Source organism: Gymnoscopelus microlampas (assembly GCF_963454915.1).
Source record: "Gymnoscopelus microlampas genome assembly, chromosome: 16".
Taxonomy (NCBI): Eukaryota; Metazoa; Chordata; class Actinopteri; order Myctophiformes; family Myctophidae; genus Gymnoscopelus; species Gymnoscopelus microlampas.
This window is the reverse complement of record NC_139953.1, coordinates 24,285,118-24,311,272: the sequence shown is the minus strand read 5'-3', so window position 1 is coordinate 24,311,272 and position 26,155 is coordinate 24,285,118. Positions and strand designations below refer to the sequence as shown.

At 42.4% G+C, this 26,155-nt stretch overlaps 2 protein-coding genes across 5 annotated transcripts in view; one reads left to right on the top strand and one right to left on the bottom strand.

Annotated features, from left to right (window-relative positions):
- Positions 1-9,354: 9,354 nt before the first annotated feature.
- Positions 9,355-18,625, top strand: LOC311063536 (reticulon-4-interacting protein 1 homolog, mitochondrial-like). The gene is made up of 9 exons (XM_084083018.1): positions 9,355-9,988; positions 10,542-10,693; positions 11,161-11,229; positions 12,109-12,233; positions 12,618-12,666; positions 13,156-13,292; positions 13,838-14,021; positions 16,196-16,291; positions 17,973-18,625. The coding sequence occupies exons 1-9, from the start codon at positions 9,688-9,690 to the stop codon at positions 18,177-18,179; spliced, it is 1,320 nt and encodes a 439-aa protein (XP_083939144.1). The 5' UTR covers positions 9,355-9,687; the 3' UTR covers positions 18,180-18,625.
- Positions 18,626-18,821: 196 nt separating this feature from the next.
- Positions 18,822-26,155, bottom strand: part of LOC311063533 (uncharacterized protein) — a 35,690-nt gene continuing 28,356 nt past the window's right edge. For all 4 annotated transcript variants that reach the window (XM_084083012.1, XM_084083010.1, XM_084083013.1 and 1 more), the window contains 5 exons: positions 25,992-26,131; positions 24,274-24,397; positions 21,165-21,323; positions 20,426-20,585; positions 18,822-19,397 (listed from right to left, as the gene is read on the bottom strand). In XM_084083012.1, the coding sequence (XP_083939138.1) occupies positions 19,309-19,397; positions 20,426-20,585; positions 21,165-21,323; positions 24,274-24,397; positions 25,992-26,131 (672 nt within the window). In that variant the 3' untranslated portion in view covers positions 18,822-19,308. The remainder of the gene's footprint in view (positions 19,398-20,425; positions 20,586-21,164; positions 21,324-24,273; positions 24,398-25,991; positions 26,132-26,155) is intronic.

The following is a 26,155-nucleotide window of genomic DNA, read 5'->3' as shown; positions in this document are numbered from 1 at the left end:
TGCTGTGCGTAGTGTCGTGCACCGAAAACAGCCAATCTATAAGCACACAATACGTCGCACTGCTACGCATTGTGAGCTTGTATATCTTCTGTTTTCGGTGTGCAACACCGGCGTGCAACTAAGTATAAATCAGGCTTTTCAATATCGAAAGACAGCCTTAGTGAATCAATTAGTGTAGACGGCTCAGTCCATTGTGGGCCTGTCTGCATCCTAGCTCTGTTTGCTAATCACTTTAAGCTTGTGAATTAGGACCGCATATGGCTCCCCTGTTCCTCTGTGCAGTTTCCCTGATTCATATCAAGTGGCTGCTGTCACCATGGAAACCAAAGAAAGGAGAGATATTCAGCGGCACTGCTGGGGAAAAAAAAATAACTATCCTGTCGGGTACATGTGTCCTTGTTCGTTTAGACCTCAGATATTTACAGAATGTGTCAGAGAACCAAAACACATTGTCCTCTCGGACAACTGCATGGCAGCAACTCATTCTCAGCTGCTTAAAAAGATTGGTAAACAACACATATGATGCTTTCGTGGCTGCATTCGTTCTGCTTTAATGCAAAGCCGTGCTTTGTGAGCCACAATAGTGTAGTGTGACCTGTTTAACATGACAGCAAAGACGCGGCCCACTCGACTAACCTGATTTCATAAGCAAATCAGGTTCTATCCCAGATTCTGCTGTCCCTGTGTCGGTGGCACTGGCCAACGTGCTCAGTGTCCTCAGAGACCGCCTTTGATCTAGCTAACTGCATATCTAGGACGAGCTCCATCCCGTGCTGTCTCTCTTTTAACCTTTTGGGAAGGACACCTGATGCCACCCGATGCCACCTGTTTGCTGGGAACAGCTCCCATCCAGTCTGTGTACAGCGGAGTGTGTCGAAAGAAGAGGCTTTACGACAAAGGCCCAGCCAGGAAACTACAGTGTACATGAATTAAACACGGCTACACAATAACTGCTGAATACATGGATGTGTGAGAGAGAAGTCTGTGTGCCTCTGCACCATCTGTTCTGTGATTATCTGTGGGGGCAAAAAGAGAAAGGATGCCGGTTCCTCCATGTTCTATTTACCTGTCAAAAACACCTGACAGAAGGCTGCTCACATAAGCCTAGCACACGTAACAGGCTTACAAGACATCTCTGAGCAGATTGCTCTAAATTTAGAAATAACATTCAGAAATATAAACATCATCATCAGCACAGAATGTCAGATTAAAAAACATGCTATAAGAGCATCGCCTATCCCAATAAGCTGTACACCTGTACTTTAAGCACCCAACTGTGAGTGACAAAATGATAGATAATGATGATGGCTCAGGCTCATCATCATTGTACCATGATGTTTAATATATGAATGTCAGGAAAAGTATTCAAAAAGATTGAGTATTCAGCAATAAATACTTACGTTTATGTTTTGATAATGTCGAATACATTTCAGTTTACCTTCCAATAGTATTCTAATGGACTGAATCTATAGTTGAAAATATCAGTAAAATTATGTTGTGGGAGAGTTTTAACATTTAATTAATTGTCTGTGTGCTTCTTTGTGTTATGTGTTTGTTTATTTCTGTTTATTTGACTTTTGTGCTGTTTGTTTTATTTTAAAATGTTTTTTATGAAACTTAAATAAAAGCAGTTGAAAGGAATCTATTCATTATTTGTGATTCAGCCCACTGATTTGTCAGTGTAAAACAACACAAGGAAGTCATTTTTGCCTTTTTGTATTAATTAAATGCTTCACTCAAGACTATAGTATATTACAAAAGGTGCATTCCACCAAAACAAATATCACAACAATGAAGACCACTGATTGCATACACCTTTTGCTTTTACTATTTCCCCAATTTAGTCATTGCCAATTCCCAGCATGCCACTAATGCTAACCCAGAAACCCACAACTAATTGCCTTTTCAGTTCAAGAACGCTGTATTCAACATGAGGAACACAACAGACATGTCAGTGTAAAGCTTTCATCAGCGCCCATTCATATCTGGCACACAGTGTTGATAAACACATTAATCCTAGTTAATGAAATCTTAGTGTGAAATTGCACAGACAACAGCCTTTAGAGACGATATGGCCCCATTACCACAATGTGCCAATCAGTCACCATAGTCTTGCTAAAACAATGCTTGTCAGCAGTTCTAAGAAACACCATGGGAGCAGGAGCACAACAGAGAAGAGCATTCAAGTGACATCGCAGACTAGAGTGTTTCTCGAATTCCAACTCCCTGCAGTGTTAGAAACAGAGACCAGTTGGCAATATTGCAGACAGAAGTACCTCTGACTGATACACAGCCAAGGGAATTCTCTCTCATATTTGCACTAGGTTAAGGATTGCAGGTTGACTACTGCATTTTAAGACTCTCCACATCTCCACACACTCTCCCATGCCCTCCTCTCAGCCAGTTTTCTTTTCAGACATCCGTGGAAGGAAGTCCTGCATCATTGTGTGCTCCTTGTGACATTCTGCAGGGCCCTGCTGTGTATGTGGGGGCCACTGTCTCAGCTCCAACATGGCACAACACTTACTGTACAGCCGTATGCTGTAAAGTATAGGACAGACCAAATGTTTTGGTCTTGAAGTGAAGGCATGTTGGCTTGCTAGTGGGTTCTGTTGCTTATTCTTTTCAGTTTTTGATACACACACGACACGAGGAAGAGGATACGTTTTGGATCCATATACAGTACACACACACACACACACACACACACACACACACACACACACACACACACACACACACACACACACACACACACACACACACACACACACACACACACACACACACACACACACACACACACACACACACACACCCACCCTTCAGGCTATGTACTGATGATGCTCACTATGATAAACAATGTTGCTCTTGGGTGTACATGAGGTGAGGACAAACATGATTCTTCAATCATTTGGGCAGCAAAGGACATGTTCTATTCTATTCTATTCTATTCAGTCATGTGGTTTAGAGAATAAATTCACATTATGTTTGGTGAATAGGTGAATGTGAGACAAATTGTTACTGTAAGTGCTTTGAGTAAGTTCATATTATACATTATGTAAATGTGACACACATTGTTACTGTAAGTGCTTTGAGTGGTCAGAAGACTATATTTAAGCCATAAATGCTTACCATTCCAAGTCATTATGACAGAGTCTCACTTCCTGTTCAAGCCTACAGAATCTGTAGGCGGAAGGCTCTGTTATATGATGTATCTAATGGTACAGATCACCTACCATTTTCAAAACAGGAAGTGAGTATTGTGTGATTTGAGTGAGATTTGAATGGTAAATTAGATACCTGATTGGCAGAGGAAACATTGGAGCGTTCTGAAACTGGTTGTGGAGAATGTGAAATACAAGGGACTGTACAGGGCAATAATGAAAATCTGCTATCTGCACATGACAATCAGGCTAGGGGTACTTACTCATCACAATGGTCCACAACTCATCATCTCCCTGATTAGGGTGTCTCTGAAGGTGATTGACCTGATGCACACTGGAGGTCAGAGGACAGAGGAGCCATTCGTCTTGATGAAATCAGTAGTAGGTTGCCTGCTCCGCTGACCACCTTGTGTGTCCTTCCCTGCTAACACTCCACCTGTAAGGCAGTGACATTTGTTTAATGAAGCTGTTTTAATTTCAGACGTGCCCAATTAAGTGTCATACACTGTGGCCTGTGACAAAGAGTGTGTGTGCATTGCATAAGGTTCTGTAGCTAGTCTGGAAGGTGTGGGTATGGATCCAAAATATATTTACTGGTGTGTGTGTGTACTCAAACAAATACTACAAAAGGGTTTTGCTTTATTCTTGGTGTTAGGGTGTGGCGATATATTGACATGGTTGAGGCATAACAAGGATCGCTTTCAGCTTATTATGTGATACAAAACGTACAATAAATAACTTACTTTTATTTACATCCAGTTATACAGTTATATACAGTACATTCAAAATCCACGTGTATTCAATCAACATTCCATGTAGTATAATTGTCCCCCACTTAAAATCACAGAGGGAGTATCAATTCACTGTGGAGAGATAAGGGCAACGCACATAAAGGTGACGTCAGGGGCGCATCCAGTTAAGTCAACACTCGCTCAAACCTGGATCCATTCCACTTCCACTGCCTTCCTCCATTCCTCATGTCCAGATGAACTGGACACTTTGTCCCACAGCCAAGCAGAGAAGAGTGCACGCGTTAAAACTCAGCCTCCCGACTGGCCCACTTGCATATAGTGGGCCAAGAAGGTACAAAAGAAAGGTACATGAGAGAAGAAAACTAGACCTCACACTCAAATGTAGTTTGGTAGGGTGCGTACTGTGTGCTGTACGTATGAATATCGTGCACATGTTTAGTGGGTCTGTGTCTGCAATGCATGTACAGCATGCTTAATGAGTTTGGGAGCAGGTTGTCAAAGCTGGAAGTTCCCTCGGCCTCTGGACCTTTCAAATTGAGAGCAATAACTCAGCCGTCAGCATATACTGGTCTCCATAATCCCCAGGATAAACAGAGACTGGGCTGTGTGTTGTATATCTGATGCTGCCTTTGCAGTATGGAGGAAGCCAGGAGATAAGATGCTATCTGTGCCGTGAATGACAGAATGCACTGTGCTTCCTGTGTCACGGACTCCATCTGTGCGGTGACCGTGACGCGCGGGTCGTGCGCGCATTTGTGTATTTGTGTGTGTGTGTGCAGTCATAGACTACACCAGGCAGGCATATATAGTAGTGGTACAAACATTCCACTATGTTTTATTTGGACAAACTCAACCTCCTTAGATGCAGTATAATACAGGCTGACAGACATGAGAAAAGCGGATGCGCTAAAACACTCGCTAACCACAGGGGATGTGGAATCACATCCCTATTTTCCCTGTAGTCATTTATCTGAGCCATGTCAGAGACTACTCTGGCACACTGGTAAAGTGTCCTTGGTCACTGACTGAACCCCTGTCTGCTCTGAGTGCTGCACTGAGGAGCCTGTTAACTCTGACTGGTGCAGTGAAAACATGCATAGGCTATGTTGTGTTGGACATTTCTTGAAATGGAGACTGAGGTGCCCTAAAACGAAACTCTTTGGATATGGCTGTTTGTCGAGCAATGAACTCTCTGTAGACGAACAGAGGAAACAATGTGCTTCCTCTGTATGACCAGCCGGCTACCAAAACAACAGGTCTGTTAACGCAAAGTTCTCTTGCCAGAACAAAACAGTGCTGGGTTGAAGTCACAGTGACAATTCATTGTCCTGTAATGACGTTCTACAAAGTGCTCTATATGCAGAGCTCTAACCCTTTGGATATCCTCCCTCCAGTCATTCAGATAAGCTGTCGGTGAGTTAAGTATCCAAGGCACTGGACCATAGTGTTAGTCTGACCTAATCAAGAACAAGTGGGGCAGTTTCCAAGGAGAGCAACCACTCGTTCGTTCTAAAAATATCCTCCCAGAGCCCAACCAGCGAAAGGTAGCGGTGTGCTGCCATCCTTTCCTTTCTGTCTTGGCTCAGAAGCAGCCATTCAGTCACATTGTAAACAAGATTTCGGCTCATTATCCTCCCCTGCTCAGGGAGCAGTGAGAGGCTAGCCATGCCCAACCTTATTGCAGACTCATTATATAGCTGTGGCCTGCCAGGCATCTAGAGTCTTGATTGATAATTGGTTTGCCTGATTTCAGAAAGAGAAAGAGAGAGAGAGAGATGTTAAAGGAAGGATGGTTAAGACCCGGGAGGGAATGAAAAATGGTGGGGCAGAAGAACAGAAGATAGACAGACATTTATGTATGTGCAGTAAGCTGTATGCATTGCATATCAAAGACACTGTAGGCTAGAGGAAAAATAATGAGAGATGGACTGCCAGAGAGAGAGAGAGAGAGAGAGAGAAAGAGAAAGAGTATTGCTTGCACAGGAGAGATGTGGCCAGATGCCCTGAGGGGAGGATTAATCCATACTCCCTAAACGTCAGGTTTAGTGAGTAGGAGTCATTCCGGCAGCTCTCATATTGGTCAGACGGTGACAGCGCACATTTGCAGTCTTTTCTGTCTGACCATTAAATTAGATAAATTAAGAGCCGTGCTTTATTTAGAGCAATTTGGGGCACTGGTCCCAAGATGGCGAGGAGGCCCAGATAACCAGCTATAGAGAGACTTTCTAGGAAGCAGGGCGATCCAAACACACAAACACACTTTTTAAATAGATGTTACTCTAAAACATACTGTATGTCGTAGGACAATGTCACTAGCTAGGCTGCAACTCAAACAAAAAAGTCAATAAATATATTGTTGAGAAAAAAAACTAAAGAACCGCAATGTGATGCATTTAATGAGTTATTTCCGGTGAGCATCAGTGTCATATGACAAAAGTATCAGGTGAGCCTGACCCATTCTTGCTGGTGGGGGGGAAACTTTCTGATCTATGCTGGCTATGGTTATCAGACTACTGACAGACTGCACCCCAACTCAGAGCAGCATCAAACTGAGGGCTTGTTTGGTCGGATTTGGCCGCATACATACTTCATTAGGCAGGCCCACTGTAATGAGGCTGCAAAGACAAAGCACACAATAAGTGGTGTGTCCTCTGGGTGCTGTGATAATAGTGGAAGTTCTGTTTGTTTCCCGGTGTCATGCTGAATCATGATTATAGTCTACTGTTACAGGGCCCCCCCCCCCTCTCTCTCTGGCTCTCTTATTCTTTCCTTCAGCAACCAGCCAAATTCATTGCAGTGACAAAGTTGCCAAGAGCTTTGACAAGCCAATGTTGATAATGTTGATTGATATGAGATGATCATGAGAGTGATTATATACGGTATGTATATATGTTCACCCACATTTAATTATGATGGGGGAAAATATATACATATGCCAGAGATCTTCTTGCTCTAGCATTATTAGGGGTTCAAGACCGAAACCCTGAAACCCTATAGCTTTTGTGCTTGTTTTTCTTCTGCTGTGTTTTCCAAATTCCTGTGAGATAGTAAATGGTAGAGTTGAAACCAAAATCTGCACACAAAATAAATTATTTTTTATAAATGTCTGCTAGTGTGTCATGATGAGCAACAAGGCTCTACCTGCTAGACTTCTGTTACATACAGAGTCACCATCTTATATTTCCATAGTTCCCATTACAAAACAACATACAATACAGTAAGACATCTTCTGTACATTGTCATCAGTCAAATTATAGAAAACACTATTTAACTCTATACTATACACAGAAGCCGAATGCGTGCACACACATTCCCACTAGGCCAAGGAAGAAATGCCACCCTACAGTTTTCAAATCGGACTCATGATGGCGCTACAACAGGCCGATTCATGTTTTTACCTGTAACTGGCAAGACTTTGCACACACACACCCTAGAGGCCAAGGAAAAACCTCTGTCCTGCATTTTTCACATTGGCCTTTTATAGCGCCACCAGGAGGCCAACTTTTGAAAAACATTTACTCCTACACATTGCATTATGTACATGTGATCAAGTCGGATCTGTCCGATTTTTTATATTCCATCCTGATAGGTTAAGATTGGCTTCCAAAGTTTGCAGGAGTGGCCCGTTTTGAACAAAATGCCTCAAATCATGAACGCAGCGTTCGATGGCCGTGAAACTTTCCACGCACATTCCCATTAGGCCAAGGAAGAAATGTCACCCCACAATGCCTAAATGTTTCAAATCGGCCTCATGGAGGCGATATAACAGGCCTATTCATGTTGTGGCCTATAACTCTTGAACCGTAGGTCATACAATCAATTTTGTTTTTCCCTTGGATTCCTTGGATCATTACGGAACTCTCCAACTAAGTTTTCCACCATGTTGCCAAACCTCACTCAAATTGGTACACATTATCTCTGTAGTCATATGATCAAAATGAATCTGTCAGTTTTTTCGAATTCTATTCCGACTGACTACAATTGGCCAAGTTTGCTGGAGTGGCCATTATCTCTGGGATCATGTGATCAAGATGCATAAGACCTCTACAACCAAAAGGGTCAGTTGGGGACTCCAACCCTAACCAAACTTGGGGTTTGGGTTGGGTGGTTGGGGCAACATAATGTTTCCTTATGGGGACTGGGGAGGGCTCCATGTCATACTCACTGGCCTTGTGAGCTCATCAAGCCCCTACAGAAACAAATAGCCAAATTACTTTGGTTTTGCAGAAGAAATTAACAGTAGTAGGTCTGCTCTATGGTTTATTGGCTGGTGTAAGTTGCTATACGCCTGACACTCAGCAGCATATGGTGCTGGGTACTAGTATGATCATTTAAAATCCACGCTTGATGTTCATGTCCATGAGTCACTGATATTAGGGATACAAATATCATTTATTTTCTTAGAAATTATTTCATCATAATCAAATAATCGAGAAGTGTTTTATATATTTTCTATATTGACAAATCTATTAACCACTTAAAGGGATATTTCACTTTCAAAAAAACGTTGGGCCATGTTATCGTGTACTCAGGCTTTTGTGAACCCCCAAGACAGTTTTTTAGTTGCTTGATTTAGTATTTATATATAGACCAATTCATTGTTTACTAACATTGAGACTGGATGCGCAGGTGATTGTTTCACGCAATCAATTTCCAACCTGTTGTTTCGGGGTGCGCTAGTTTCAGCACACCCCAACCCCCTCTTGTGTGTTGGCTAGTGTGGCACGTCCTGGCGAGACCTGATAGAATGGGTTTCATTTAGCGCATACTGGTTGCACGCATACTGGTTCTTATCAGTGTGACGTCGTCTGTTAAGGGGTCTATTTGATATACATTTTATCAGACACGCCCTAAAATAAATGAATAGACATAAAATAAATGAAAAAAGTGATTGAAAAAACACAGTCCCTCACGTATTAGAAGGACAATATCAGTCACTAGAACCAAGGACGGGTGTATTTGATGAATCTAACATGGTTAAAATGGAGTTTGAAGTTATAATGGTTTGTATAGGAAGGGGGCGTGTCTGATAAAATTAATATCATATATCTAAATACTGAATCAAGCAACTTAAAAACTGTCTGGGGGGCTCACAAAAGCCTGAGTAGACGATAAAATGACCCAAAGTTTTTTTGAAAGTGAAATATCCCTTTAAGCTGTATTCTAATCTATACTTGGTGTCCTGCACAAATACTGAAAATAGGAGATCTACAAGCTCACAACACATTGCTATGTAATGCGTTGTGAGCTTGTAGATCTGCTATTTTCCGTATTTTCGTTTTTTAAAACATTTTTTAAAGCAAACCTCGGTCCATTGGCTGACTGCATGCATTCCCTTCTTCATCTTCTTTGAAGGGTGCACCTTTTGTTGTCCTGTCCTATTGGCTAAAAATCTCAGCCCGAGCACTCTGATTGGCTGTTGCAGGGAGTTCAAAGGGTATACACATACAGCTACAGCTAGTAGTATCAAGCTGTATCACTTTATTTAGAAGAGTTTCATGCTAATTGCTAATTAATAGCACACGTTTATTTGCGTTTATGACGGACAGCGAAGAGGCTCTCGCCCAATTTACATAACGCACCATAGTTGCGCATGCCATGCATTATTATGTGTCCTAGCTTGCATAACATCCAGTGAAGCCAACCTTGACATGCTAACAACATTAGCCTGATAGCTCGCTAGCTAAGTGTCCTGTGTGCTTCCTAATGTCTGTGTACGTTTAGGTGTTACAAGATCACTTAGTAGACCGGACAGAAACAGCATTTAAATGGGGTCTGTGAGACTACTGACATCGATAAGGCTTTTATGTCCTTCCTACAGGACGGCAGTAGGTTCGACCAAAACATTAGCCCGTGCCAGAGGCAATAATGTGCACGTTTGCAGAAGACATTTGTGCAGGTCTTCCTCCAGACAGCAGAACTGTATGCCAGCCTGGGTTATTGACGGCTATGGCACCAACGCCGTGTTGAGGTTCACAGACGAAGCCCCGATCCCCACTGTGACTGACAGTGATGTGATGGTCCAGGTCCATGCTGCTAGCCTTAATCCCATCGATATATCTATGAGGGGTAAGTGTTAGTGATAGGCAGCTACTACTGTACCAAGTTATGCATGCATGCTTATTAAGATTGAATGTTTAATATCAACACATATGGTGGTCAGGTTTGGTGCATTTTGTAGTCTTAATTCTTGTGTAACACTTTTAACTATATTGATTGCAAGAAATGCAATCAAATTGTATCAAATGCATTAAAATCAGTAACAATAGGAGAAATATAAAAGGGACCATTGAAGTTGTGACAAAAGTCAAATGTTGAACCAGTGATGGTGTGTTCTGAGGTTCTGACTCCCTCTTTCATTGGTGTGTGCCAGGTTGCGCCTTCCCTGCCTGTTTTCTTCACAAATACTATGCCTGAACCTAACCTTAACCCTAACCTCACAAACACTATGCCTAAGCCTAACCCTAACCTCACTGAAATTATGCCTAAACCTTAACTAACCTCAAAACCACACCGACTTCGGCGAAACACCGGGAAAAGTGAGTCTGTGTTCTGAGTGCCTATGGCAAGGTGACCCAGAGCGCCTTTACGTTTTAATCACAATGCGTTGCTTTGATTTCAGGTGGGTATGGGGCCACACTGCTGAACCTCAGGCGGGATCCAACGTTGTTCATGCAGAATAACACTGAGTTCCCTCTGATACTGGGCCGTGATGTCTCTGGCGTAGTGGTGGACTGTGGCTCTGGAGTGACTCACTTCACTCCAGGAGATGAGGTAAGGGCCTGGCCTGTCCCCTTGTTGGAGCTACCCTGCAGACCTATGGTTGATCCCATGAAAACCTGAGGACGATTCTATAAAAGCCTTCTAAAATCAGTTGTTCTCACACTTTCAAGATGTTTAAAAAATGTTCAAAAATAGCAGATGTACAAGCTCGCAGCGCGGCACGAAGTGACGCGCTGTGAGCTTGTATATCTGCTATTTTTGAACATTTTTGAAATGCAAAAATGCAAAAAAAATAAATGACACTGATGTTTTCCCAGTTTTAATGGGTTAAAACAAACCTATTTGACCCAAAGAGGAAATGTGACGATGCAAAGTGAACAAGAAATTTGCTTAAATTCTACAATATAAATATTTATCTGACATTATTTATATTATTACTTATTTAATCCCAAACAACAAAGAGTTAGCAGCCAAATTGCCTGGTGCACGGTCTGTTGAATGACAAATGTGCGTTACAGGTGTGGGCTGCTGTCTCTCCATGGAAACAAGGAAGCCTTGCAGAGTTTGTGACTCTTACAGAGTATGAGGTACAGTATATAGAGTTGGTTTTATCCATCTATCCACACACACACACACACACACACACACACACACACACACACACACAGTACATCAACAATAAAAATGGCAGAGGAAGAAATACATTTAAAAATCCCAAAACAAAGTGCTCTTTGGTACAATTGGGTAACAAATATTAAATGGCAAACAAGGGAAAAGGCCAAGGCACTCTTGGGGAAAAACAAAGAAGCCTTAATTGAATTGGCTACTGCATGGCAAGAATAAAAAGTAATGCAATCCCTTTTTTGCCAATAAATGTGGCAATTTTAATCGTACTACCGTAATTTGAAATCTGCCTTTATGTAACCGTCTTTTTCGTTTTTATTTTTTTTACTGGCAGACTGACCTAAATCCTGCAGGACATTTTGTTTATTGTCAGACCTTTCAACCTTGAATGGAATGAAATTCCATATGATTACGCAGTTTTCGAACAAGCAGCAACAAGGGCATGAGTGTCAGAGAACTGTGTGTTAGTATGAACAGTATGCCCTGTTATGTTATCCTGCAGCCGTTTACGGTACATTAATTAATTGGGATTAAGTTATTCTGGTTGCGTGAGCCTCTGAGGCAGCAATTAGGCAGACAGACAAACTGCCCTGTGTTTCCTCTGAACCCCCTGGCTTGTTGGAAGCTCTGTTCACTTGGCAGCTTCTAGGTAGTTCTCGTCACACACAGTAGAATCCTCAGCTTTAATTTAACTCTTGAGGGTGTAGCTATTTGGTTACATTTGCATGCTCGCTGAGTTACACATGGATGAATTACACTGATGATTTTACTGTGGCCACTTTGACTATGTTTGGCTGTTGATGTTGAGCTGGTGTTTGTGTATGCATGTTTGTATGTTACAGGTCTCCCACAAACCAATATCGCTGAGTCACGTGGAGGCAGCATCCATTCCCTATGTAGCCGCTACAGCCTTGTCTGCCCTCGTCAATGCAGGTGGCCTTTGCAGAGACAACTGCACCAACAAAAGGTAGCTATCGCTCCAGCCATGGTTGCTTTAGTTAGATGCAGTACCCTCATTTCCAAATAATCCCAATTGGTGTATGTGTTCCCAAACGTTTCCATGCCAAAGACCCCCAAAAAAGGCTCATATCCTCTGGCTGTGGGCCCCCTTGTTGCAAAATGTCTTAAAAAGAAACAACCCAGGAAATAGCCAATCTACAAGCTCATTTTTGACAGTAATGACAGGTCCAAAATGGCTACACCAGGTTGAAAGTGTTTCAACCTGGTGTAGTGTAGCCCCCCCCCGACTCGGAAAACCTGTGTTGTAGTGTATCTGACTGTATTTATCATCACACATGCATGCTACTGTACTGTAACTGACTCTGTATTTCCCAATTGTTTTTTATTCCAGAGTTTTGATCACTGGAGGATCAGGAGGTGTGGGAACATTTTCTATTCAGGTAAGGTCACTCTCCGCCAGCATTCATATCTGACCATTCTAAACTTAGCGTGAACATGTGCCCACAGCACTCGGGTGGAGCAGTGGTAAAGTAGCTGCCCACCACCACAGAGTCGGGGGTTCGAATCCACCGTGGTGCATACGGCTTTGTCGAGTGTTTATACGAACACAATTGGCCCGTGTTAGGGGGAGGGAAGCCGGCCGGGGAGGGTCATAATTGTTACCGCAATTGTTACTGTACTCTTACGGGTGGGGCGGCGCCTGTCAGCAGGGAGTGTTGGGCGGGAGGATTAGGACGGAGGCTCTAGGTCCTCCCGATGGGGGCTCCTCACTGGCAGGTGAGTCAGTAGGATACAACAGCAGTAACAACACAGGAATGTGTGTGGGGAGGAAATAATTGGCATAACAACTAAATTTGGGAGAAAAACAAAAAAAATAACGTGCACACTGATGGACATGTGTATTTCTTTACCCCTGTGTGTGCTGCCAGTTACTGAAGGCTTGGGGCGCCCACGTCACTGTAACCTGCTCTCACAACGCGGAGGGACTTGTTAGAGGGCTGGGGGCCGACGAGGTGGTGGACTACACTACAGGGGACGCGGCTGCACAGCTGGACATGATGGAGAGGTATGTGTGATTATGTTGGAAATGTCCCCTCGGAGCGTGTCTCTGGAGAAGACCGGAGGAACAAACAGATGAAATGATGTCCTTAAGAAGACTGAATGAAATGGAGCAGAGAATGTTCTATTCCAGAAATAGGCCCCTGTGTCACCCTGTCAGTTTGTCTTGACCACGGAGTGTGGAGGAAGTACAAAGTAATGAAAGAGTCGTGTGTGGCTCTAATAGTGAGTGTTTTTTTCTACCTTCTCTAAAAAGCGAGGTAAACATCTGATTCATTTCCTGTTGTTTCCATGGAGACCTGACTGGATGCTAGATGCCCCTATTCTCCACCCTCCCATCTCTCTCAATTGGGAACTCTTCTCAAAATAAAATCATTTAACCATTACCATGACCCGAACTGAATTAGCACATTAACGAGCGATTTGTCATACTGAATTCAGTGCACGATCATCCCGTCAGGATGTTTTATTTATATTCATCCATGCGTAGCAAAGCTGAACAATATTTTGCCTCCCAGATTCCCCCCTGTTCATAAGGCTGCCACTCTGCAGGTTTGATGTGATTCTCGACAACGTGGGCGGTGAGATGGAGCAGTGGGCTCTGGGCCTGCTTAAGTCCTGGGAGGGGGCCAAGTACGTCACCCTGGTATCGCCCTTCCTCCACAACACTGATGCCATGGGCCTGGTGGATGGAGTCATCCGCTCAGGGTTCTCCCTACACAACAAGGCCATACAGGTAAACAAGCATTTGAACTTACTTAGTGAATTTACCCACACAAAAACACACAGGGGAGTGGTGAAGTGAAGTGAGAGGTAGGTAGAGAGATAGACACTTTTCTTTTTTTTTACTGACTTGTCTAACCACCTGCCAGAATAAATATTAATTTGCACCTTGAATACGGTTCAGTGAACTTTGGGAAAACAACAAGCAAGTTGTAAAAGCAATGACGAAAATGGCTGAAATTAGATACTGTTATCTCGATCTAAGTATTTTAGATACGTTGGATTGTCCTATTGGCATCAATGTAGATTAGAAGATTAACAGATGTCTAAGAATTTATACCTATATTTAGGAAATAGGTTGGACTGAATAGAATCTTTAAACAATTAATAAGAAATAACAGCTTTTTTTGTCCAATTTAACAGTAACCAGCCATTACTGTTTAATGCCCCAGATCACCAAATCACTGTTACTGTATGTTGGAATTGGTAATCAACGATTAACAGTACTGTTTGTCAAGAATCAACAAGAGTACCACACCTCACATCGAAGTTTAATGACCTCAACAACATGAAATGACATCACAGTGAAATGGGTGTCCACCTGTTGCAGCTGGTGGATGTTTTGCTTTGATGAATTTCCAGTACGGCATTCAGCCTCCACATCAGATGGACTGATGTTCCCTTGGTGGATCAGGCAACAAAGAGGCTTGCAGGAACCTGACTCGGCTTTTGTAATGGATTCTTTATTCATGAGAGTTTATGCTTGATCAGCTGTAGCATGCGCTGCAGGGTGTTAATAAACCTGACAGCAAATGTGCAGAAGAGGGAACCTCAAGACTTATTTGTTTTCGGTTTCTGTGTGTGTGTGTGTGTGTGTGTGTGTAAGCTCCCTGTTTTTGTGAGTGTGTTCCCTTTAATTCCAGCTGCTCTGTTTGCGGAGCGCGTGTGTAATAGGTGTAGTGAGTTGGACTGGACTGAGTGGATGAATATTTTGGAACAGGGTGGGGCTGCTTTGGGGACTGAGTCAAGTTATCCTTGGGTTGTGCAGGCATGGCTGACGGCAGAGCTGGCGGCATTAGGGTTGTGTGGATGTGTGTGTGCGTGCGTGTCATTTGCTGAAACAGCAGTATTTGGGCATTTTGTGGCTGACTCTCTCTCCCCCTGCAAATACCAGTGTTTGTGTGTTTCCCACCAAGCCTCCGGGGCCCATTGTCCCCCCAGGAGCAGTCGGCTGGTCAGTTTGGCGGAGCTCAGACATATGAGTCAGTCACACCCAGCCCAGCCCAGTGCAGTCAACACTGGACAGTGACGCTTTGCAAATTGGGGATATTTTGCCCAACTGCACCCTCTGGTGGATAATTTGAGAACATTGTTGAAAGAAGCAGAAAGACATGAGGATGACTGTTTGGAAACTGGCTGCTAGTGTTACAAAACAAGCCTAAGAGGTGGCAAAGTGAGGCTAATAATTAGCATGAATTATTTAATAGTATTAGTCACTTAATCCCTATATACTTCGTACAGCAAATAGCTCAACTTACTTCTTAAAGCCTTTATAATTCTGTGGACAGCTGTAGCTTCAGTGTCAAATGTTTTTTTGTTTGTTTTTTCTTTCAAGGAGCTTCAGTATATGTCATCAATAAAATAGTACTCTTTGCCAGAGGTGGGAAAAATCAATGGCCTACTAGTCACTGTTGACTTGTTCTGTTGGCTGACATCTTGTAGAAAATCCCTGTATTTTGCCTACATTCATGTATTTTGACTTACTGCAACATATGTTTTCTCTGTTACCACTACTTAGTTTAATAGTCTGGCAAGTTAAGTCTCTAGTGATGTAGGAGAACTATGTTAAATATGCATGAAGGTTTGATTTTCGTACTTTGGTGGCAGATGAAACAAACAACATGAAGCCCAAGACTATTTGGCGATTTAATGAATCGGCTTATTGCACTTCCTTTGTTGTATATCCAAGTAACAATGATTGGTGTTTTTCTGTGCTTTGTACCCTGAAACTTGCACCATCACATTAGAATTCAAGGTGCAGTATGGAAAATCCATACAGAGCAATACCCAAATGATGGCAGCTATCCAATGATATCCCTGTTGTTGTGCAGTGTTTCTTAAGTGACATGACATAATCTATCTTGCATCTTTAGTATCGTCTCCTCTCCTCTCTGATTGCCTCTTCAGAACATTATGTCACACGGAGCGTTTTACCGCTGGGGATTCTATGCTCCTGATGGCCCTGCCCTGGACGAGGTCTGCAAGCTGGTGGATGCAGGAAAGGTATTACAACTTTTTTTCCCCCATGTACTGTATATATAGCACAACATCTTTGCTCTCGACCAACCAACACTGATAGACAGCGGAATAGATGTGACATTTAGTTATTTGCACACCATTCCCAGTCAGTCTGCGGCATGTAAGTATGCAAAATCGATGCAGCTATGGGACACTGCACAGCAAACTGAATACAGGAGCGTGCCAGGGATGCCGTGCATTGCTGCTGTATTCAGATCCTCCCCCCTGCTGTGCTGGTTGGTTGTGGCTGGTTTGCCGGCCGATGAGTCAGGCGCCGGCAGGCTATGAATGGGTTTTCAAACAGTGCTGAGCAGCCATTCGTTAAGCGCACGGGACCTCAGACCCTTTGTCCTAGGGCTTTACAGCAAGCAGCATGCTCGGACTTGTGTGTGCGGGGTGGGGTGGGAAGTCATATTGATGATGACCCTCCCACACACACACACACACACACACACACAAACACACTCTAACTCCATATCTCTGGTTCTCATTCAGACGTGTGGACGCTCTGCAGTGTGATGCTGCTGTGCTCCCCATTCATTGTGAATGACAGGAGATGCTGACAAGAATAACAAGTCCGGTTAGGGTGGTGTGAGTGTGTGTGGTAGTGGGGTTGGGTGGCGGGGGGGGGGGGTGTGTAGTTAAGTATTGTCCAGCCTCATCACATTCTAAACCCCTCCCTCCCTTTCTTTTTCTGTTTGGTTGAACACTATGAATGCAACGGTGAATGATTTGCTGGGGATGATTTGGCATTGGCAGGAAATGCAGGATTGTGGTCATTCTTACCCCAGATATTATAAAGCAGTGTTTCCCAAACGGTGTGCACACTTGTGCGCCATGAGACAAGTCCAGGTGTGCCTTGGGATTTTGTGACAACCACACAATATTATTGCAATATGCAACTATACACAACGTTTACAGTACGACATCATCAGTACTTTGTGCACTCATTTTCATTTCCCAATTTTTTTATATTTAAGATTTATTTTTAAATAATTTCTACAAGCTTGTATGAAATATGGTGTTTAATGGTAGGGTAAGTGATATTGTTTTGTTAAAATAAGAGTTAAATCGCTTTACATTCTGATAGTACTCATTGGTGTTTGTTCAGTAATAGTGAATTTGCGTTTTCAGGTCGGGATACCAATTTTATCCAATAAGGCAAGTGAACGCACACAAAATACAGATTAAACAAGTGAAGTTGGAAGTGGTGACACAAAGAAATGAGCAGACAGAAATGGAACTGGAATACTATAAAATGTAAGCTTCTCCTGATTGGCTGAAGATTTGCCACCCAACTGAAAATGTATTTTCTGTTTATTAAAGAGCTGGAGAGATGGGGAGACCGCTGTTACTGAACAAACACTATACCAACTATCACAATATAGTGCTTTAACCTATTAACAAAAAATATCACTTACCCTACCTTTTAAACTGACCCATTAGTGAATAAAAATAATCGTTTACTGAGTGTGTGTGTTTATAGAGGATATTTTGAACGGATATGAATACAGGTGTTGAGATATTGACTCGGCTAGCCTATTTTCTATGAAGCGATTTGACAAACTACAGAGCCAACACGGGTCAAGTTTACCAAGTACAGAGGACTTAAGTGGTTAATGATGGAGCCAACATCCACGATAACACTTCTCCTGGTCCACCTCAGATTCTGCCGGTGGTGGAGGCCCAGTTTCCATTCTCCCAGGTGCCTCAGGCCTTTCAGAGGCTGGAGCAGGGCCACGCCAGGGGTAAGACGGTGGTCAGAGTGGCAGGAGAGGATGAAGGTCTCACACAGGCCAAAGAGATGGTCGAGGACCTTCCCAGAGAGGCTGGAGACGCAGAGCATATCATGGAGCGAGCCACAATAAGCTAAGAGACAGAATGCAGAGCGCCGATATTTTATTTTTTTTGCGATCTCCCAAAGACAACTACTGAATGGGAGTGAGCTGTCCAGAGAGACAAAGGACACGGGGGATGTGTAGTCAACAGCATGCATGACTTCACCTTACCGTAATGGTTCAACTTGTATCCAATGGCTGAGGGCTGTGGACCCTGAGCTGTCATATGTGACAGTTAGCCGCATACACAGTAAAATCCTCTGTGTTCATTTAATGACAGGGTGAACAAATGTTACATTTTTTACACCCTCATGGTTTCAAATGGATGAATTTACACTGAGGATTTTACTGTGTAGGAAACGACACCTCTCACAACCTTGCTAGCCTCCATCCAAGCTACACTTGGGGAACAAAATGGTAAAAACATAACTTACAATGTTTTAATTGTTTTTTTGTTTTTACTGTTATGTCTGTTATAAAAAAATAAAACAAATACAAAATATTGGATTTATTATTAGATTCTTCTTTTTGGATTGGGTTTCTCTTGTACTAAGCGTGGCTGAAATCATCCTTGGAAATGTAATATTGGCTGATAATACACATGACAATACACATTTGATTTCATTTGAAAACGACAATTTGTTTGATTGTTTATTTTTTTACAAGGTAAAGACGCACCTTTTTTAACAAATGAGCGTTTTTCTATCATGTTATTTACACATAGAATGGCAACAGCAGGAGTAAACAATTACTGTACCAAAAGGAAAAAGAACATCGCATTAACAAGGTGTGATGGTGGCATTTATAATATTACACTTGCAAGCAGCTTAATTCATGGGAAAAGACTATATAGACCTCATAGTATATTACTGGATGTGTAAAACAATATACATGTGCATTTCAAGTTCGAGGTCCTTTCTCGTAACAGAGTAATGAATGCCACTTCTTTGTCCTTTTCTTTTGGTGTGTAAAGTGGCTAGTAATACAATCTTATGGATTTTTACACAACTCCCCCATGTTGACCTTCTCATTGGAAACGATATGGTCCTCTAGCAGGACATGTCCTGCTGACGACATCATTGCATCTCATCCTGGCCCCTGAGACCACACGGAGCTCTCTTTCAGAGAATATTAGGGCTCCAATAATTGCTGCTTCATAGGTCTTCAAAGAATCACCACTGTCCATCTTTGGGTGAGTTTCTTTGGATCAAATGTGTTGAGAATCACTTGGTTTTTGTCGTAGTTATGACCCCCTGCAGAAGGGAGAGAAGGAGATTGCTCACCAGTGAGTGGGTTTACATGCACATGAATATTGCTTGCCTGATAATCTGAAGCCCAGTCCACTTAGTGAGTGGGTGGAGTCTATGGTCTGGAGCAAGGCTAGAATATTGCAGTAGATTTAATATTTTTTTTTTGTGTGTACATTTCCTAGAATGAGCTCATATCCGTGTTATTAGAAATGTTTATTTTACACAGACATTATTACAGTATGCTATATAGCTTTAATGGCTTATTCTTTGTTAAGTTCTTAGTCTTTAGGCAATAATATATTCTTATTGCTCTTCTACAAAGGCATGCTTGTAATTAGGATATAAAGGTTATTAAAAACATTTAAAACAAATATTTGCTTGGGAATGATCTAGTGTCCGGAATACAGTGAATGTAAACCTACTAAATACTACTGTCACTCTTACACTGGCATGGTTTAGTCCACAAGGTGTCACTAATTCACAGTGATTCCAACGTAAGCCTCCTAACAGAAATACCTGCCAGTGTACAGTAATTGTAGCTCCAGTGTGTAGTCTGTAATGCAACAATGGCTTTGGTTCCTGTGTCCTGATTCTAATTGTATCACAACTGATTTAAGGGTCTAAATGACTTCTGATACAGAGACTGCATTTAAGATTCACTCTGTGATGTACCATAGCTGAATTTTGAACCATAGTGTAATTTCATATCTGCAAAATATTAATATATTTGGAAATTATTTGTAGAATTTGCAACGTTACGGTATTGAAGATGATGATACTGCAACAAACTGCAACTGCAACATACATGTTGACTTTTAAATGCTGTCTAAACCTTCAGGCACGCATTGTATTATGCTAAGTGACAAACCCAACTTGTCTACTAACCAATAGCACACACACATCAAACATCAGAGAAAGACACGCATCAAAGAAATACATTTGCACATCACACACATCAAAGAGAGACATGTTCAGCTATATTTAACACAACATCGAATCTCGGTCAATATGTCACAATCACTCCAGCCCACCTTTGGCCTCCAGAAGCAGATCAGGGGAGGCATTGAATCGGATGAGACCGTCAGGAGTGATGCTCCACAGCTGCTGTTTGCTGGGCTCCGGAGAGAGACCCATACGGCTCCCTGCCATGAACACACTCCCAATGGGGCTCAGGCAGCACTCCTCCAGCAGCTACGCACAGTACAAACACAGGGGGGAGAACGGTTAGGATGAGACTGCTAGGGTTTAACCATCTAAGTAAGAAAGTAATAGCCATACTATACTACAGTAAAGTAGTATAGCCTTCTCATCTCATATTTTGTGACAGTGACCCCCAGAAGTAAAGATTTGAGTTAAACATGTTAAACATGATTTGAGTTAAACAAATAGCAGATATACAAGCTCATAGCGCTATGAGCTTGTATATCTGCTATTTTTGAATAGCCAAAGTATAACATATAGTTAAAGTGGTTAAAATGATTGTGACGCTAATTTAGTAACTAATTGTAACTAATTTAGCTGGGGACCCCCTGGTACCCCCCCAAGGACCCCTGGTGGTCCCAAGACCCCACTTTAAGAACCAATGCAATGCCCTACAGGATATTTATAGTGTTTTTGCTTAGCCTTGCCAAGCACCGCTTTGTGTGTGTGTGTGTGTGTGTGTGTGTGTGTGTGTGTGTGTGTGTATATGTGTATATATATATATATATATATATATATATATACACTGTCTGTATACATATGTATATATTACAGTTATGATGATGGTACCTTGCAACGGAGATGTCCTTCACTGTAGTACCAGACCTGCTCATCTCCACCTGTCTCCTCTGTTTCTTGGATGCGCATGAGTTGCACATCGTCCAACCCCCCGGTCACTGACATCAACATCCCAGTCGCATTGCTCCTCAAATGGATGAGCACCTGCTTCTGCTCAGGGGACACGTGCACAACACACACACACACATGTTATTAATTACTGTTCATTTGGAGTATCTAAAGGCACATCTATACAGAGTCTGTCCACAGTTAATATTTATTGGTGTGTGCATACAGGTAGACGACACATATGCAGTGTGTGTGAGAGTTTGAGGTAAATAATGTTCCCATCCAATGTTACCTGAATGCAAAGTCGAGTCCCTTGCATTATAATATAATGCAAGGGACTCGACTCGAATATTATTCTTACTGCAGTGTTGTGTCATGTTTAACATTTTAAGAGATAGTAATTTTCAGCAGCAGACATTCATCAAGTCCTTGAGCTGCCCAATGACAGCCCATAGTTCTGCCAGCACATTACCGTGTTCATACACAGTGTTGTACAACTTTCTAAGTGGTCTGGGTTGACCCTTATTATGGCTTGATGGCTGTTTTTAAATGCTTAACGATGAAAGTTGAACATGGCACCAATTAATTACACTTGTGGAGACATCGAAATCACTGTGATTGCAGTGCCAAACGACCAGTTTGACAGTAAACAATGGCGTGTGCAACCTTAGGTTAGAGGCTGAAACAAGGTTTAAGCTCACACAACAAGAAAATGATTGTACCACAAAAGGAATGCCTCCATCCATCCTGACCTATCTCATAATTTGTATGTACGGTACCAGTAAAGCACAGTACAGCTCTCATCTCTAGCTTCTCCAGAATCAGTACAATTCCATGTGTTCATTTAACTCTGAGCGTTAAGAAGAACGTTTTCCAGTATCTATACGAAGTGGCGCCTGTCAGTGGGAGTGTTAGTCGGGAGGAGTAGGATGGAGGCTCTATGTCATCCCAGTGGGGGCTCCTCACTGACAGGTGAGCCCGTAGGATACAGCAGCGGTAACGACAACACACAGAAATGTGTGTGGGGATGAATTAATTGGCATAATGACTGCATTGGGGAGAAAAAGCATCAAAAAGCAAAAAGAAGAAGAAAATAAATCTGTGTGAGCAAGTGTGGTCCATTTGGTTACATTTGTACACTGTAAAATTTACTCTGAGGAATTGCATGAAGTGCATTTTTTTATATAATTTAATTTGTAATCCGATGACCAACCTGCTCCCGTTGAGCAGGTTGGTGCCTTGCATGGTTTCCTCTGCCATCAGTGTATGAATGTGTGTGTGAATGGGTGAATGTAATGCACAGTCTATGTAAAGCGCTTTGGATAAAAGCGCTATATAAATGCACCATTTACCATTTACTGTTATATTTACACAACATTAGGTCGAGCAAGGCAAAGCTTTGTCTAAACAAGACTGGGTCAAAACCCAATATGTGAGCAATTTGTTAGAGGGATAGGGATAGTCAGCAGTATTGTCTCATGTAAATTCCTGGATACGAAATGTTGATCTCCAATTTTTGTAGTGGTCCAAGTAATATTTTTTGTTAGCAAATCGTCTCTGTCAGGCAGAAACCTCTTATCTCCATACTGTACTTCAACTTTTTATGGGGGTTTGTTTTCCATAAATTCAATTGTCACACAAAAGTAGCAAAAATAGCCAATCAACAAGCTCACTATGCGTCACGCGTTGTGGGCGTGTAGATCTGTCATTTTTGCTATATTGGAAAAGCTTTTAAAGTGGAAGTTAAAGCGTTCAAGTGTGTCTGTGGAATTTATAAATAGTGAACCAAATGAAAAGTATTAACAGGAGCTTGACTACATTGGATCCATTGGAACACAGTTTTTTTTTCATTTCCTGTAAAGTTGGACATACTGTATGAGGTTTCCACCCAACAGCGACATTATCACATAACATGGATCAGCAGATGTTGATTTAAAGATTTAGTCCCAGAGCAATACTTTCAGTCTTATCTGTGACATTTGATTTGAAAACAAAGTTATTGAATAATTGTAATTATCGTTATTAATTCCCCTGCTCTTTCATGTGTGTCTATCTGTGGATGTGTGTGGTTTTCTAAAGACTCAGTCTGTACTGATTGTTATTTGGTGTGCTTTAACTCATTCAATCCGGGAACGCATCTGTGTCATTTTAGATTTCTTTGGCTATTCAAAAATAGCAGATATACAACTTGTAGATCTGCTTTTTTTTATCGTGAAAATTTGTGCAAATCTTTGAATATATATATTTGTAAAGATAACATTTGTAAAATACTTTGTTCCAGGGACCGCCAGAAGCAAAGATTTGAGTCACAAATGTTCGCTTAAAAAAATATATATTCGAATTTTTACAATTTTTCAAAAATAGCAGATCTACAAGCTCGTATATCTGCTATTTTTGAATAGCCAAAGAAACAAGGTTAACTGTCCTCTCTCACGCCTCTTGTTTTTCATCAAAGTAATTGGATGACCTTTACAACACAGCTGTACATACAGGAAAGCTTTGTCCATGATTGGTGATAATAAATACCCCCTCCATACTGAGTTTGATCTGCTGACATCAGAGTGACGCTACACGAGTACCCCAGGCAAACAAAAAGATCTCTTAGGGATCTACAAGCTCACAGTGCATCGCAACATGACACTAGGAACTAGTGTCATGTTGTGTCATGTTGTTATGTCATGTTGCCATAATAGGGACGCTAGGATTCATGTGGGTAAATGGCTTGGATCGGGAGCAAAGAAAGCTTGACCAGGACAACCTTAGATTATTACTCATACATTAATTTGAGGGAATTAAACGGAACCTAATTTTTACTTGGAAAAATGCACAATATGCCAGATGTCTGCATTTTCTGTAATGTGAGAGTTTTTCGGCAGATCTCTTGACTCAGATTGGGAGAAAAGAACGACGATTATGCTGCTATTGGCTAGTCCGTTGCTAGGCCAATGCTGTAACTTGATCACTCAGTCAGTCAGTAACATGGCCATCTGATGGGCTGGCTCCTTTCATGCTCCAGCCAAAAAGCAACCTTGAAGTGCATGTGACCTCTTACCTGGACAAGAGGGCGCAGGGATCCAATTCGCTGCCAGCTGCAGAACTTGCGCCAATCAGGTACTTCACTGGGCTTCAGCAGAATCTGAGCTCCCCGATAGTTTATACCCTCGTATAGAACCCACCTGTTAATAAATGAATCATGTCAAAATTCAAGACATTCAAAGGAGATATTCAGCGGCAGCACACGCTCGCCATATCTAGCATGCCTTCCTTTGGTCTTTGATTGGCATTTGTGTTGTGTAGTTAGACCTGGGTCATAGCATTCAGTGGCGGAACAACTGAAAGCCGGGCCGGGAGGCAGAGCACAGTGATCAGGCCCCCCCCGTGCCACCACGCACGCGCGCTGCGCGCGCGTGCGTGGGTGCACATCCGGAAAATTTTGCGGGTTTGGGTCGGGTCGGGTCACCTTTTGGGGGGCTTTTTGTCACTTTAATATTATTTTAATGATGATAATAATGCTTTAATTAAATGAGAGGCGGAGAGGCGCCGCGGAGAGGTCGCGGCCCCGGCCCGGTCGCGGCGACCGGGTCGGGGCGGCCGGGCCCTCCAGGGTCGCGGGCCGGGAGGCGGCCGCCTCCCTTGCCTCCCCGGACGCTCCGCCACTGATAGCATTTGCTAAAAGATGTGTTACCTACTTAGGTGCCAGATGGGTGGGGTTTGTCAAATGTACAATACAGTGAGTGACTGCCAGAAAGTTTAAGCTATTACAACAAATTCCATTGTTTAGTACAAGTGAAGATCAACATTAAGATTGTTTTCAAATGAATATTTCTTTTGTAAATCATTGACATTTTTGTTTCAATGCTGCCATGCAAATCCTTGCCCACAAAAAGTCTCCCACAATGTTTCACACATTTTAGGCAAATGGATATTTCAGTGATGCCTGCATGCACTCAATGGCTCCATTCTCTGGCTGAATCCCCATCTCCCTTGTGGTTGGAATTTGACACTCCACAGACAGGTCTGGCCCTCTGTACGTTCTTTATTCCCTCGGGGTGAGCTGACAAGTACCATCTGAATCTCGCACATCACCCTCATATTTCCACTGGAACAGTATGTAAATCTGTGACAGGATGAGATAATGCTCTCATGCTGACGCAGCATTCTACATTTTAAAAACGGTCAGGTTCCAGGATATACAGTAGTCCAAAATCTACCACTGTAATTTCAAATGAAGCAATTATGTAAATGCAATTCAAATGAAGTTTCTTGAAGGAATTTGTACGTCAATAATACACGTGTCCTCTATGCCTCTCAGCGCTGATGAATAGTTCCATGCACTCAAATCCACATAGAAAGGAATTGTAGGACTATTTCCATACCATGGCACTGTCTGACTCCTAAAACCTATTAGTCTTAATGAAAAAACTTGAGTGACTTGAATTTGTGTGCACCATTATTCTACTTTGGACTAAACCTCTTCTGATTGCTGATGATGCATTTTTTGAGAGCTATCAAGTCTTTATTTGAAGGGCATGTGCAAGATAATGGATGTTCTGTTTCACACCTAACTGCCAGACAAATAATGGCTTCAACAGCATAGTTATGTTCTAGCCACACACACACACACGCACACGCACACGCACACACACACACACACACAAAAATGTGATACATTCCTAATAACGTCACGCTGGCAAACTATGGGTCGAAATTGTATTAGCTTGATAGCAAAACATTTAGTATTATAGTCAAACTGCCAAGAATGGTACTCACATGCCCCCCTCCACTTGGACAGACTGGACTCGGCCACAGCCCCCAGCCAGCTGGAGGTTGACGGAGCCGGCCGTCAACACCACCCTCTTTCCCCGCAGGCCACAGCGCTCGAACAGAGTTATGGACGGCAGTGAGAACTCCTATAGAGAGTGAGAGGGACAGTG

What these genes read in the sequence shown, in the direction of transcription:
- LOC311063536 (XM_084083018.1), top strand. Translation starts at nt 9,688, where the DNA reads ATGGGGTCTGTGAGACTACTGACATCGATAAGGCTTTTATGTCCTTCC. An exon ending in CATCGATATATCTATGAGGG is followed by an intron (nt 9,989 to 10,541) that starts GTAAGTGTTAGT and finishes CTTTGATTTCAG; the next exon opens with GTGGGTATGGGGCCACACTG. An exon ending in CAGCTGGACATGATGGAGAG is followed by an intron (nt 13,293 to 13,837) that starts GTATGTGTGATT and finishes GCCACTCTGCAG; the next exon opens with GTTTGATGTGATTCTCGACA.